Here is a 16423-nt window from a genome sequence, read left to right as displayed (position 1 = left end):
GCCCATCTTGCTCCATTGTTCCCCATTATGCCACGCTTCAGTGCTCTGCCAGAGCTCGGTGAGGATGGAGGTTTGCTACATTATTCCTCAGTGCCCCTTTTATCACTCGACTATGAACTTTGCCCTGCTACATCTTCGCTCTAAGTGTTCAGAATGGGTCAAACTAAACTTTCAATTGCAGAGAAGACCCGTGCAAGGCATGTCTGATACATGTAGCTGCAGACCTGAAGGTGACTAGGATGGCAATTTACAACCTCAAGAAAGCACCATACCACCCAGAAAATTGGGCTCTGGGGCCCCCAGAAAGACTTCTCATCACACAGACAAGATCTAGAAGAGGGAAGTGTTATCAGATCCTGCCATAACAGCTGCAGACCTCAAGGAAAAGCATCCTGCACTCCTGAAAGACATCGCATTGCGAACCATTCAGTACTGACTGCAAAAGGACCTCAGAATGCCTGCGCAACATGCCGCCAAGAAGCCCATGCTAACTGAAATCATGAAGAAGAAGTGGCTTCAGTTCTGCAAGAAGTACAAGGATTGGACTTGAGACCAGTGGCAGAAGGTGATGTTCAGCAATGAGTGTACCTTCAGGCTCATCAGGAGTGGCTCCAAGACCGTCCATCGTCCCAGTGGTATCTTCTGTCGAGACCCGCGGTACGCCATGAAGACAATGAAGCACCCTAACAGTATTATAGTCTGCAGTGCTTTTAGTGGTTATAAGGGTAAGGGTGGACAATACTTCCTTCCTAAGAACATTACGATGAAGGGAAGTAATTACAGTAGGCCCTCTGTTTTCATTAACCTCTGATTTCGTGATTTTCAGTTATTGCCGTCTTTTTGCGTCAAAATATACAGGTGTCCCTCCACATTCATGAGGGTTAGGGGATCAAGAACCTCACGAATGTTGAAAAATCGCTAATGTTTGGTACCCAAATATATTGTAGGGACATATAATAATAGCATTTACTGAGCTTGGCAAATGGCCGGGCTCCGAGAGTAGCAAGACTCGAAACTCATCAAAGATATAGCAGCCTAACACTACTGCTTCTTAACCTATTGAACCATGAACAATCATAAAACACATGAAAACATCATAAAATATTGTACTAGTTCCAGCCCTTTGGGAAAAAAAAGGTGAGAAAGACTATAGAATTCAAGAAAGAACTCGTAGCAGAGTACCAAAGTGGAGGAGGAAGAGAGAGGGGAGAATGTGCCTTCTTCACTGATTCAGTAATTCTACGATATGTACGATACTAAAGCAGCATGAGTTGATAAAGGCTATAGCACCAGCCAGCGATAAAGTGTAGCATTAACACTGTAACCATTAAGTTAAGCGATTAATTGATAGAAAAAGGACAGCATGAACCTAACTTCTCCAATGTTGTTGGAGTTATATAGGGCAACTGACAACACCGCCGTCTCTAGTCTCTATCACCTCCACTACCACTATGTACGGCTTATCTCTCAGTGGCCCTTATACACCCAACAACAACACAACAACACTTGTGACATACTTAATGACGTATTTTATTCATTCTAGAGTATTTGTCATGTTTCTATGTTATTAATATTGTTTATTATGTCATATTAGATGAATTGTGGTAGATAAATAAGCCATAGAGCTGATATTAGTATCATATTGAAGGACTATTTTGTCCTATCTCCAAACAAACTCTGCCACCACCACCACCACAATTCCTAACATATGTAATGACATATTTTAAATATGATTGGGCGGCTGGGAATTTGCGAATGTTTGAAGCCCACGAAAGTGGGAAACGTCCATGTTGAGGGAGACCTGTAGTCTGTTTTCGTTAATTCCCGAGTGCCTGCATGCATACAAAGCCTCCCACACACCATTCTGAGTCAGTGTGGCATTGTCTCTCGGCGAGTGAACATTTTCTGCGAGGTCATACGAAACATTTCGTAATAATACATTGTTTTTTGCACTTATTTATTGTGTGTGACTGCTAAATAAGCCACCATGGGCCCAAAGAAAGCTCCTAGTGCCAGCCCTTTGGTAAAGAAGGTGAGAAACACAATAGAATTCAAGAAAGAACTCGTAGAAAAATATGAAAGTAGTGTACATGTGCCCGACCTCGCCAGGCTGTACAGAAAGCCCGCATCAATGATCAGTTCCATTGTGGCAAAGAAAAAAGAAATCAAGGAAGCTGGTGTTGCAAAAGGGGTAAATATGCTAACGAAACAGAGATCACAAGCAGTCGAAGATCTGGAGAAATTGTTGTTGGTGTGGCTCAACCAAAAACTGTTAGTGTGAGATAGTGTTGTGCAGTCACTAATTTGCGAAAAGGCAAGGCAGTTGCATGGAGATCTCGTAAGGAAAATGCCTGGAACAAGTGCTGCTGTTAGTGAATTTAAGGCCAGCAAAGGCTGGTTCAAAATATTCAAGAAGTGTAGTTGCATACACAGTGTTGTAAGGCATGGTGAGGCTGCAAGTTCAGACAAACATGCAGCTGAAAAATTTGTGCATGAATTCAAGGAGTATGTAGAGGCTGAAGAATTCATCCCCCAACAAGTGTTGATTTGTGATGAAACAGGCCTCTTTTGGAAGAAAAAGCCAAAGAGGACCTACATCACACAGGAGGAAAAGGTACTGTCAGGAAACAAGCCTGTGAAAGACAGGCTAACTCTCTTTTTCTGTGGTAATGCCAGTGGGGATTGCAAAGTGAAGAATTTACTGGTGTATCACTCTGAAAATCCCAGAGTGTTCAAGAAAAACAATGTCATCAAAACTAAACTGTGTATGATATGGAAGGCTAACAATAAGGTGTGGGTCATGAGGCAAATTTTCCTTGATTGGTTCAATGAAGTGTTTGGCCCAAGTGTGAAGAAATACCTCCTGGATAATAAATTGCCACCCAAGTGCCTCCTGGTAATGGACAATGCTCCTGCTCATCTTCCAGACTTGGAAGATCAATTGTTGGAGGAGTTTAGTTTCATCACAGTGAAGGTCTTGCCCCCTAATACCACTCCTCTCATCCAGCCCATGGACCAGCAGATCATTTTAAACTTCAAAAAATTCTATACCAAAACATTGTTTCAAAGGTGCTTTGATGTGATCTCAGACACTGAATTGACCCTAGGAGAGTTCTGGAGGGATCACCAGTATCCTCAATTCCATAACCCTTATAGATAAGGCATGGCAGGGAGTGACTTCCAGGACAATGACCTCTGCTTGGAGAAAATTGTGGCCAGAATGTGTCCCAGAGAAGGATTTTGAAGGGTTTGGGGCTGACCCTGACGACCCTCTGCTTGTTGTGGAATCTGTTGTGGCATTGGGGAATTCCATGGGGTTGGATGTGAGTGGTGAGGATGTGGAAGAGTTGGTGGAGGACCACAGTGAAGAGCTAACCACTGAAGAGCTGCAAGATCTTCATCTGCAACAGCAACAGACCACAGCTGAGGAAATGGCTTCAGAGGAGGAGGAGGAGAGAGGTAAGAAGGTGTCTTCTTCAGTGATTCAGGACACTTGTGCAAAGTGGAGTGAGATGCAAATGTTTGTGGAGGAACATCACCCTAACAAAGCTGTTGCAGGCCGTGTCTGCAACATGTTCAACGACACTGCTTTGTCCCATTTTAGGCAAATGTAAGAGACGCCAGAAACAGAGCTCTGGAAAAATTTAAGGTGCGACAGGGGCCCAGTGACTCTCAAGCTGGTCCTAGTGCCATTAAAAAACAAAGAAGGGAAGTAACCCAGGATAAGCACTTGGTACCTGAAGTCTTTATGGAAGGGGATTCCCCATCCAAACACTAATCAGTCCTCCCTCTCCCCTCCTCCCCATCTTTCATACACCAACAAGAGTCTTCAATAAAGATAAGTGTGATGTTAAATGTTCATTTATACATTTTATTAGTGCCTTATAATCATTTGTCATTGTTTTCTGTATGTTAATCTACATTTAATCTCTAAAAAATTTATTTTTTGTTAATACTTTTGGGTGTCTGGAACGGATTAATTGGATTTACATTATTTCTTATAGGAAAAATTATTTCGGGTTTCATGATTGAGTTTTATCAGACTCTGGAATGGATTAATCACGAAAACAGAGGGTCCATTGTAGTATATCAAGGTGTTAAGGGGTCACATGCTGACATTTTGGTACATTCATGAGTGTGATTTTTTTTATGCATGATGGTGCCCCTGCCCATAAGCCAAAAGCAGTGCAAAAGTTCCTTGAGGACAATAATACGTATTAGTGTTTTGGAGTGGCCAGGCAATTCCCCTGACCTAAATCTTATCGAGAATGCCTGGCATGTGATGAAAAATGAGTTAGCCAAAGCTCTACCCACCAGCATCATGGACCTGAAGGAGGCACTGAGGAAGCTTTAGATCAACATGAATGCCTCCTTATTCGCCACCCTTGCCACTTTGATGTCCAGGCAACTTCAGATGGTGATAAAGAACAAGGGTAACATGACCAAGTACTAGTTGGAAGATAAAAAGTGAAAATAAAATGCATATTTTCATTTTATTGTCCAAAAATTGGTAATGTATAGATTTTTTGCAGCCACTGTACTCTTGTACATTCCCTTCTTTGCCTCCATGGATAACATTTTTTGTCTCCAGAGATAATTCAGTGCACCACTCACCTTTTTTTCCTTCATCAGTTCTATGGTTAACCTCATCCTTCATAAACCCATCTCCTGACAAATCAACTCCCAAATACAGTGGACCCCCGCCTTACGAACACATCGCGTTACGTTAAATCCGCCATACGAAGCATCTGAATGCAAAAATTTTGCCTTGCCTCACGATAAAAAACTCGCCTTACGTGATTCGTCTGGGACGTGTCCCACGTGTGGCCTTGATGCCAGTGTTTACAAGCCAGCCAGTGTGGTCGCATTTACGCATACATTCGGTACATTTCACATTATCCCAGTGTTTTTAGTGCTTGTAACTGCAAAAGAAAGCATTCACTTGTTCCATACTCCCTCCTTCCAGTGTGATATTCAAATTTTCTTTATCTAAATCATTTGATACCCTCATCATCTTACTCTTATCTATGTTCACTTTCAACTTTCTACCTTTACACACCCTCCCAAACTCGTCCACTAACCTTTGCAGCTTTTCTTTAGAATCCTCCAAAAGCACAGTATCATCAACAAAAAGTAACTGCATCATCTCCCATTTTGTATTTGATTCCTCATAATTTAATCCCACCCTTCTCCCCAACATTTACATCTTTTACAACCCCATCTATAAATATGTTAAACAACCATGATGACATTATATACCCCTTATAGAGAATAAACTTTGAATTTGAATTTGGGATGTAATCTCCCTCTCTCCTATACACCCTAACCTGAGCTTCACTATCTTCATAAAAACTCTTTACAGCATTTAGTAACTTACCACCTATTCCATACACTTGCATCATTGCCACATTGCTTCCCAATCCACTCTATCATATGCTTTTCTAAATCCATAAATGCAATGAAAACTTCCCTACCTTTATCTAAATACTGTTCACATATTGCTTCAATGTAAATACCTGATCTACACATCCCCTACCCATTCTAAAGCCTCCTTGTTCATTTGCTCTGTCTTACCTCTAATTCTTTCAGTAATAACCCTACCATACACTGTACCTGGTATACTCAGTAAACTTATTCCCCTATAATTTTTACAGTCTCCTTTGTCCCCCTTCCCTTTATATAAAGGAATTGTACATGCTTTCTGCCATTCCCTAGGTACTTTCCCTTCTTTCATACATTTATTAAAGAAAAATACCAACCACTCCAACACTATATCTTTTCTGCTTTTAACATTTCTGTCATGATCCCATGAATTCCAACTTCTTTCTCCCCTCTCATTCTAGATAATGCCTCACGCTTCTCCCCCACACTCACATCCTGCTCTTCTTCACTCCTAAAAGATGTTATACCTCCCCTTTTAAAAGCAAGCTATAGTTTTTAATAATTATTTATGCCTGTTATATTGAATGAAATATTTCTCTCTCTAACAGGTACAACATAGTTGTTATGAAAATTCTGATTCTGCATGTTACTTTGAGTTTAGTGGTGTTCCACATCAGAAGATTAATGACGTGAAACCTCTCCTTATGGATACCTTAAAGCGGCTTTCTACTGGTAAAACTGACATAAATATGCAGACCATGAAAGACATTATTAGTAACCTGATGTTGAGACAAGACAGCCGAATGGAAACTTCGCCTCATGACACCGTTGCTGACCACATTATTGGAGACATTCTCTATGGACAGACTTGTCAAGATGTAAGTCGAGCCTAAACATATTTCTGCTTAGCATTTATCTCTGCCAGATGGTGATAATATTCACAAATCCTGTACTTGATTTTAATGGCATGAATGAATGTTACATTGAAAATGCCAGTAAATCTGAATTCCTAATAAATTCGGCAGTTAATTTTTTTTTTTTTTTTTTTTTTTTTTTTTTAGAAATAATTTTGGTCCCATACTATAAAAAATTAACATTCATGTATGAATACTGTATATTTGGCTTTTCTCTTGAAGATGAATTTTTAAATTTTACTTCAGCCCCGTAGTACTGTTCCATTTTGCCACATAAATGATGAGTGTAATTTTTCAGATGGACACTCGACTTAACAAAAAAAGATGGTTGGAACACCTATTGCATGAGCCATACAAGTACTGGATTAACCTAATCCACAAGTATTTCATAGAGGGTCCCTCAGTTGTTGTTCGTGGAGTACCGTCCATAGCTGAAGCCACAAGGCTAGAAGAGGAGGAGAAGAAAAGAGTGGAAGCTAGAAAGTTGGAGCTGGGTGAAGAGGGTCTTAAAGTTTGGAAGGAAAGGATTGAAAAGGCTAAGGAAACTAATGAGGTAAAAATTTATTTTGAGAAGACAAATGGTTTTTAATACTTGACGTGCTGTTGGAGTGTGAGCAAAGTAACATTTATGAAGGGGTTCAGGGAAACCGGCAGGCCGGACTTGAGTCCTGGAGATGGGAAGTACAGTGCCTGCACTCTGAAGGAGGGGTGTTAATGTTGCAGTTTAAAAACTGTAGTGTAAAGCACCCTTCTGGCAAGACAGTGATGGAGTGAATGATGGTGAAAGTTTTTCTTTTTCGGGCCACCCTGCCTTGGTGGGAATCGGCCAGTGTGATAATAATAATAATAATAATAACCTTGTTTGATACCCTACCTGTGCGTGTATTATTTTATAATGTAGTGTGCTATTGATTTTTATTGAAATATGTGCCATGTTACAGTTAGGTGGGAATGGAGTACTGATACAAATAATGTTTCATTAAGATGTATGCTTTCATAACAAGAAGTAAAGAGTCATTTATTTTTAAGATCATTGTTGAATGGGAATTTAACCCTTTGACTGTTTCAGGCCCCTCTCTGAAACTGTCATTCTATGTCGCCAAATATTCAAAAAAAAAAAAATTATTTTTTCTTATGAAAATGTTAAGATTATTTTTCTGAGTGTTTTAGTCCAAAAAAAATTTTTTGCCATCGGTACTTACCGAGATATAGAGCGGTGAAGTTTGCAGAAAATGAGCCGCGTATGGCAACAGCGGCGACTGCCGCTCACCCGGTAAACTTTAGTTTACTTGTAATTGAAGGTTTTTTGTTTTTTTCACTATTTTATTTTTTCACATAACTTATGTGGCCTATGAGACCAAAGTAAGGTGCAATGTATATATATACACTCGTTGTATACAACACAATAAGCACACAAACATAATTATCAATATATTGTTTACAAAACTTGTTTACAAAAACAAACAAACAATCATCCTCCTCCTTCTCCTCCTCCTCCTCCTCCTCCTTCTCCTCCTCCTTCTCCTCCTCCTCCTCCTCCTTCTCCTCCTCCTCCTTCTCCTTCTCCTCCTCCTTCTCCTCCTTCTCCTCCTCCTCCTCCTTCTCCTCCTCCTTCTCCTCCTCCTTCTTCTCCTCCTCCTTCTCCTTCTCCTTCTTCTCCTCCTCCTCCTCCTCCTCCTCCTCCTCCTCCTCCTTCTCCTCCTCCTCCTCCTCCTCCTTCTCCTCCTCCTTCTCCTTCTCCTTCTCCTCCTCCTTCTCCTCCTCCTCCTCCTCCTCCTCCTCCTCCTCCTTCTCCTTCTCCTCCTCCTTCTCCTCCTTCTCCTCCTCCTTCTTCTCCTCCTCCTTCTTCTCCTCCTTCTCCTCCTCCTCCTCCTTCTCCTCCTTCTCCTCCTCCTTCTCCTCCTCCTTCTTCTCCTCCTCCTTCTCCTCCTCCTCCTCCTCCTCCTCCTCCTCCTCCTCCTCCTCCTCCTCCTCCTCCTCCTCCTCCTCCTCCTCCTCCTCCTCCTCCTCCTCCTCCTCCTCCTCCTTCTCCTCCTCCTTCTCCTCCTCCTTCTCCTCCTCCTTCTCCTCCTCCTCCTCCTCCTCCTCCTCCTCCTTCTCCTTCTCCTCCTCCTCCTCCTCCTTCTCCTCCTCCTCCTCCTCCTCCTCCTCCTTCTCCTCCTCCTTCTCCTCCTCCTCCTTCTCCTCCTTCTCCTCCTCCTTCTCCTCCTCCTTCTTCTCCTCCTCCTTCTCCTTCTCCTCCTCCTTCTTCTCCTCCTCCTTCTCCTCCTCCTCCTCCTCCTCCTCCTCCTCCTCCTCCTCCTCCTCCTCCTCCTCCTCCTCCTCCTTCTCCTCCTTCTCCTCCTCCTTCTCCTCCTCCTTCTCCTTCTCCTTCTCCTTCTCCTCCTCCTTCTCCTCCTCCTTGTCTTGTGTGCGAGTGTGTGGCTTATAATTGTTTTGAGTCAGAAGTCGGCAGCTGTCAAAGTGACATATTGTCTCATTAGTTACTCCCCCTACCGCCTGTCAAAACAATGGGGTCGGATGCTGCTTCCCCTCCTCCATTCTATCTAATTATCTTTCTCCCTCATTCTATATCTTTCAATCTGTCTCTCTTTCTATCTGTCTGCCTATCTCTGTCTCACAGGTACACATAAATACAAGTATACATAGTGTAAATTACCTAGGATAACCCAAGAAATCCAGACAAAGTGCTATACTCTGCTTGAAGATGTTGAGTAAACGTGATGACACAGTCTTGTGGCTCTCTCTGAGACAGAGAGCTAGATGGACAGACAGGGAGCTTGACAGACAGACAAATAGACAGACAGAAATGTTTGTGTACCAGCAAAAACAAAGGGAGGGCGATGGTCATGTAATATTACCCTCCTTTACGCTCATCAAAGTCAGCTCTTATCAGATGTTATCTCCCCTTATCTTGTCACTGTCATGGGGTGGACTTTTTTTTTTCTTGCTTCAAGGGAACAATATTATTACATCTTCTTCTTTCTCCTCCTCCTCCTCCTCTTCTCCTCCTCCTCCTCCTCCTCCTCCTCCTCCTCCTCCTCCTCCTCTTCCTTCCCTCCTCCTCCTCCTCCTCCTCCTCCTCCTCCTCTTCCTCCCCTCCCCTCCTCCCCCTCCTCCTCCTCCATTGCTTTTGGTCTCAAACTCCTCCAAATCATGAAATTGATCTTCACTGACACTTCCATCTGTGTTAGAGCATCACTTGGGAAGAGAAGAGTCCCAGATTTGCTGGGGAATCACATATTTCTTACCGCTAGACATGCTGAAAAAGGACAACTGAAATGGCATTCCCACAATGCACCACTGGCTCCCCGATTTTTTTTATATGGTGCACACTGACCATGGAGACCCATTCTCTCACATGTGGGCCTACCAGCTTTCTCCTACTTGATTTGAAGCTGCTAGAATTTATGCGTATAAATACGTCAGAAACATTGGCTCGTAAGACGTATTTATACGTCGGAAACAGTCAAAGGGTTAAGCATTAACAACAGTTAAAATACTTTAATTATTCTATATGAATCTTTGCTTCCATGAACAAAGTTCTTTGTCTCCACAGCCTCCTGAGTGCACCACTCACCCTTTTGCCCTCATCAATCATAGAATTGATGAGGGGAAAAAAGGGCGAGCGGTGCACTTAGGAGTCTGTGGAGACAAAGAACTTTGTCCTTGGAAGCAACATGTGACAGTACAGTGGTACCCCGAGTTATGTACAGCTCCCAACTCGAACAGCTATGCAAGTGTATTATTGTAAGTGTATTTTTGGGTGTCTGAAACGGACTAATCTAATTTACATTATTCCTTATGGGAACAAATTCGTTCGGTAACGGCACTCTAACGGCCTTCTGGAATGAATTATGGCCGAAACTCGGGGGTACCACTGTATAGTTATACCAACACTCATATATGGGTGTGAAGCATGGGTGGTGAATGCTACAACAAGAAGGCTGGAGGCAGTGGAGATATCATGTCTGAGGACAATGTGTGGTGTGAATATAATGCAGAGAATTCGTAGTTTGGAAATTAGGAGGTGTGAGATTACTAAAACTATTATCCAAAGGACTGAGGAAGGGTTGCTGAGGTGGTTCAGACATGTAGAGAGGATTGAACAAAATAGAATGACTTCAAGTGTGTGTAAATCTGTAGTGGAGGGAAGGCAGGGTAGGGGGCAGTCTAGGAAAAGTTGGAGGGAGGGGGTTAAAGGAGGTTTTGTGTGCGATGGACTTGGACTTCCAGCAAGCATGCGTGAACGAATTGATAGGAGTGAATGGAAACGAATGGTTTTTAGGAGTTGACGTGCTTTTGGAATGTGAGCAGGATAACATTTATGAAAGGATTCAGGGAAACTGGCAGGCAGGACTTGAGTCCTGGAGATGGGAAGTACAGTGTCTGCACTCTGAAGGAGGGGTGTTAATGTTGCAGTTTTATAACTGTAGTGTAAGCACGCCTCTGGCAAGACAGTGATGGAGTGACGAAAGTTTTTCTTTTTCAGGCCACCCTGCCTTGGTGGGAAGCGACTGATGTGTTAATAAATAAATAAATGAATCTGATGAACATAAACATAGGTGTAAAATTTTCTTTGGATGACATTCAGCGTATTTTGCAGACTCCTCCACCAGCAGAGATGCTTGAGTCGGTACCAGTTCCAGGTGTGGAGAGCATCAACTTCCACCATCTGAGGGCCTATAGTAATCCTTTGGAGAATCAACCCAGCCTCAAGCAGGCAGAACCCAATCTACCCACTCATTTAAGTCAGCTGCCTATCAAATTCCAACTAGATGACTTACACTCTAATTTTGTTGAAGTAAGTACGGAAAGCTTTTTAGCTGTGTTTGTGTTATAGACAGCAATTACTTATGCAAACTTCTTAGCAAGAAAAGAAATAAAATGTTGACTACTAAGCTTTGAGAATTAAGGTCGGTAACCAGAGTGAGGTACTTGATAACATGCTGCTCGGAAATTAACAAAATTTCCCATTACACTTCTGACAAATAGACCACAAATGACGTAGAATTTCTTTATTACACAAGGCTGAAGATAGGTGCACCATATTGAACCTCTTAACATTAGTCTTATAACAGCTGTGTACCATTTTTTATTCATTTAAATCTTCCTGCCACATATAATAAAATATCAACAAGGGACTTGGGCAAATTTCTGTATGCTAACAATTTTGATTGTACATTGCCAAATTGTCAATTATTTTAGGATATGTGTAAGCATGTTAGGAGTGAATTTTGATGAATAATTTTTGGGACTTCACAAGCTGTTGGAGTGTGAGCAGGGTAATATTTTGTGAAGGGATTCAGGGAAACCGGTTAGCCAAACTTGAGTCCTGGAGTGGAAAGTACAATGCCTGCACTTTAAAGGAAGGGTTTGGGATATTTGCCATTTGGAGTGACATCTGAACTGTCATATCTGCACACCTCTGCAAAGACACTGATTATGTGTGGATGATGGTGAAAGTGTTTCTTTATTTTTTTATGGGTCACCCGCCTTGGTGGGAGACTGCCAGTGTGTTAAAAAAATTGAACATACCATTAGAAAGAGAGATGTTGCTGTAAGTTAGAGGATTTAAAGCTTTGAAACTTGGTAAAAATCCTACAAACATTATCAGTGAGGCAGTTTAATAGTCCACTTTAATCATATAGAATCATATCAGTATTTTAAAGATGCTTGTTTCATGGTGTATGTGTTCAGTTTTTTTTTTTTTTTTTTTACCTTAACAGCTACCTTGCACAGGTAGGATGATCCAAAAAAGAAATCTCATTTACCATCCTTCATTTAGTCACTGTCTGGCCAGAACTGTGCTGATTTCGCAATTCAGATTACCCTTTGATTGCAACATCCCCATCCTTCCTTCAGCATGCAGGCAATGCCCTTCCTACCTCCAGGACTCTAATTTACCTAACTTCTTTCCCTAAATCCTTGCTTAAGTTTGCTTGCTCAGACTCCAGCAGCATGTCCAATAAAAGCCACTTGTTTCCATTCATTTATAATGTACTCACACAAGCCTGCTGGATGTTCAAACCCACATTGTGTGTATTTAATTCACAGATAATTGCTGTCCTAGACACATCAACTGTTCCGGCAGAACTTCGTCCATATCTTACTCTTCTCTTGGACCTCCTCTTTGAATCTCCAATATTGCGTGAAGGTTCCATTATTCCATATGAAGACATAGTACGTGAACTCTCAGCAGACACATTATTCCGAGACTCTACATTAGGCCTTTCTCTTAATATTCGACAGTTTTCCTGTGGGTCATACTGCACTAATGCTGCTCTTATCCTAAAGGTAAGTGATAGAACATCTTAAATTTTTTGATTTAACACAAATATCATTCATTCTCGATATCTTTTGTTGTTGAAAGGGTCATCTGTTAGTTTTAAATGTGAAGAAAGGTACCACATAAGGACAGATCTTTAGTGTAGATGAAGCTCATCCCAAGTGAGAGTTATCAAAACAGAAGCAACTGGATAATGTTCTTCCTGATTGACTCATTGCCTACAATAAAGTCTTGCCTTTTGCAGTGTTTGTAGTCACATATTTGTTGGCAGTCTTATCTGTACATTAATTTTAGTTATTCATTTGACAGGGTTATTATTTGTGCGATAGGAATTAGTTATTTGCATGCTAGGACTGTTATTCAATGAAAAGGACTTAATTTTGTGAGTGGGCTCATCTATTCCTTTGATAGGATTCTATTAGTCATGTGATGGGACCATGTTATTTATGTGATAGAGCTCAGCTAATCATGTAATGCAACTCAGTCATGCGTAAGGACTCTTCTTAGAATAAGCATCTAAGTGACTAATGTTTTCTTATGGGATGTAGTTTATGTATTAGTGATGTGGCCACAGGCACTTAAATGCATTATTGTCTGGGCTGTAGTTTTATGGGTTTGCAATCTGTCTGTGCCATAGTTCAATGCTTTGAGCTTATCTTACTCAGATAAGCAGTGCAGTAAATTTGGGCCTTGATATGAGAGAATGAGTCAATGCAGTAAGTGTCCATAATATGAAAATAATCCTGCATAGTGGGAAAAAAAATTCAACCATGTTTTTGGTTTAATGTTTGTATTCTCAGTTTCTTGGTCTTATTTGATAAAAGGGAAGATGTACTTATAGAAATAGTGAGGACTTTGATTGGTTTCAGGACTGACAGTGGGTCAAAGTAACGGGAATGTTCGATTTTTGCTGATATTCCACAGTAAATAAAACGCGTCTCCAATACACATCCAACTGGTCGGTCTAATATGCATTCACGAATCCACTGATATTATTTATACAATTATTACAATAATGCATAACACTAATTTTTTTTGGGGGGGCAAATAAAAATTCTTTGTGTGAATAAAACTTGTAATTGGAATTCATATGTAAAGCCTGGAAGTGTAACTAATGAACAGGAAATGTTATTTTAGTGCCAGGAATGCCTGCATTATTTATTCTAGACCCTATTTTGAGTCCTGGAAGTGAGAAGTACAATGCCTGCACTTTAACCCTTTGACTGTTTTTGTCGTATATATACGTCTTACGAGCCAGTGTTTCAGACGTATATATACTCAATAATTCTAGCGGCTTCAAATCAAGCGGAAGAAAGCTGGTAGGCCCACATGTGAGAGAATGGGTCTGTGTGGTCAGTGTGCACCACATAAAAAAAATCCTGCAGCACACAGTGCATAAAGAGAAAAAAAAAAATGATTGTTTTTTGGATTAAAACGCTGACTTTGAGGTGTATTTTCGTGTAGTATTTATCGATGTATTTGCGTTTTCATGGTCTTAGGTGATAAAATGGAAAAGATATTACAGAAATAGAGATGATTTTTATTACTTTGACGATGAAAACGACCTTGAAACTGAGCTCAAACTAGCGGAAATGTTCGATTTTTACCAATGTTCAGGAGTAAATAAATCACACCACACGTCCAATACACGTCAACTGGGGAGTCTAATATTCTTTCACTAGTGCACTGATATTATTTATACCATTTTTACAATAATGCAGTAGTCTGCATAACAGTAAATTATATTTTTTTGTATGAATAAAAAATCAAAATAGAAAGCAATAATAATATAAGAGGGGCCTAGAGATGTGACTAATGAACAGAGGATATGTTATTTTAGTGCCAAGAATGTCTACCTTGTTTATTCTGGACCCTATTTTGAAATTGGCATCTTTTTTAGTTTGCGTGAAATTGGCCAAATTGCCAATTTCTGACCACAATATTGGGTAGTCCAGATTGGTAAATGGGAGGTTTCTTGTACTCAGCAGATAGATAAAATGGAGTTCTAAAGAAATAGCTATGAGTTTGGTCAACTGGAACAACGGAATTGGCTGAAAATAGGGCTCAAAGTCGGCAAAATCGCCGATACGCATATGTCGCCGAGACCTCTAACTTCGTGGGAGCGTATTTCCATGAGTTTTCGACCAAATCTCAAACTTTTGGTGTCATTACCATCGGGAAAAGATTCTCTATCATTTCATAAGAAAAATAATTTTTTTTTTTTTTTCAAAAATTTAGTGACAGAATGACAGTTTCAGAAAGGGGCCTGAAACAGTCAAAGGGTTAAAGAAGGGGTTTGGGATATTGGCTGTTTGGAGGGACATCTAACCCTTTGAGGGTTGAGAGCCTCAATCCTGTTGTCCCACTGAGGGTCGAAAAATATTCGAAAAAAAAATTCTTAGCAAAATCTTAAGATTATTTTCCTAAGTGTTTTAGTAAAAAAAAATTTTTATGATCAGTACTTACCAAGATATAGAGGTGTGAAGGTGACAAAAAGTGAACTGCTTATGGCAACATCGCCAACTGTCGGTCCTGCAGCAATCGTTTATTTTTTTTTTAACTTTTTTCTTTTATTTTTTAATTTTTTTTTTTCGAGTAACTTTTATGGCCTATGAGATCAATATAAGGCACACTGTATATAAATTCACTCATTGTATGCTACACAGTAACTGCACAAACATTGTTGTCATTATATTGTTTACAAAATGTGTTTACACAATAGAAAATGTTGTTATTACTATTTTTCCATATTATATATACACATATAGAGTCACTGGACATGGTCCTAGAAGTGCCGCAGCTTGTGGAATTCTTTGAAACACGTCATGCACAATGGTGTTTTACACTGCTCACACATAAAACGAGTGTCTGCGTTTTTGTGGGTGTTTTGTTGTATGTGCACAGACAAAAGACCTCTTCTGAGCAGTTTTTCTCAAAGTAATAGGAGGCAGTTGTATCTGGTAGTGATCACCAATCCTCATGAGAGGGTAGTTGTTCATCAGTTCACAGGCAGTGTTCTGTTGCAGGTGTTGTTACTTGGTAAATGAATAATATTTGTCTGATGACAGACAAAGAAATTTGACCATATCATGGTTTGGTTCTGGTATTCAACTTATGCATGTTATAAGCATTGAGCATGGAAATGTCCAGAAGATGAAAAAAAGTTTTATGTACCACTTATAACTCTTGTGAACACAATCAGCACACCCAATTTGCATGTCACATTTGTCCACTGAGCGCATATTGAGGCTGTAGTCCATCACCACTGCAGGTTTTAGTATAACGAGCTTATTTGGTAGTCTGGTAGCGGGGTGTGAATGATAAACTTCTTCGGAGGCTTCTTACTTTATTGATAAGTAGTGGTGGGTTACCCAGGCTTGTGTGTTTGTGCCCATGGCCCGGGAGGGCCATGCCCATGAGAGAGAGCTGGGAGGCCTTGTGTCTTGATGCCAGGCCGCTGTGTGAGTGAGAGCGAGGCAAGTCTGGGCATACTGAAGTGGCAAGGCCTATAGATGGCAGCACCTGAGTGGCGCGAAATATGAACTAAGCTGGCAGACAGCATGGGCTGTCTGTGCAGACAGTACAGGCTGTCTACATACGCTCGGCCACCTACCGCGAGTCGTCCCGACGCGACAATACTGGTAGTAAAAGAAACTCGGTCTCTCTCTCGTAGGAACAGGGCACAGAACACAAAATAAAAACATATATATACATATGGACATGGAAAAAAAACTTCCTACAGGGAGGGAAGAAAAAAACATGTGGGGTGTGCTAAACATCGTGGTCATAGGCAATGAGCGTCCATAGGCATCACTGCACGCCTTCCTGCTTCTGGACA

The 16423-nt window shown here is 40.9% G+C and overlaps 1 protein-coding gene across 9 annotated transcripts in view; it reads left to right on the top strand.

Moving 5' to 3' along the window:
* The window catches only part of LOC128693596 (uncharacterized protein C05D11.1-like), a gene marked incomplete at its 3' end in the record, with an annotated part of 686932 nt that overhangs the window by 642655 nt on the left and 27854 nt on the right, over window positions 1-16423 (top strand). For all 9 annotated transcript variants that reach the window (XM_070087698.1, XM_070087675.1, XM_070087712.1 and 6 more), the window contains 4 exon segments: window positions 5991-6260; window positions 6595-6849; window positions 10903-11100; window positions 12354-12593. In XM_070087698.1, coding sequence (XP_069943799.1) covers window positions 5991-6260; window positions 6595-6849; window positions 10903-11100; window positions 12354-12593 — 963 coding nt within the window.

This window comes from Cherax quadricarinatus, chromosome 2, assembly GCF_038502225.1.
Source record: "Cherax quadricarinatus isolate ZL_2023a chromosome 2, ASM3850222v1, whole genome shotgun sequence".
Classification (NCBI taxonomy): domain Eukaryota; kingdom Metazoa; phylum Arthropoda; class Malacostraca; order Decapoda; family Parastacidae; genus Cherax; species Cherax quadricarinatus.
The sequence above is the reverse complement of the archived record's forward strand: the minus strand, read 5'-3'. Positions and strand labels throughout refer to the sequence as shown.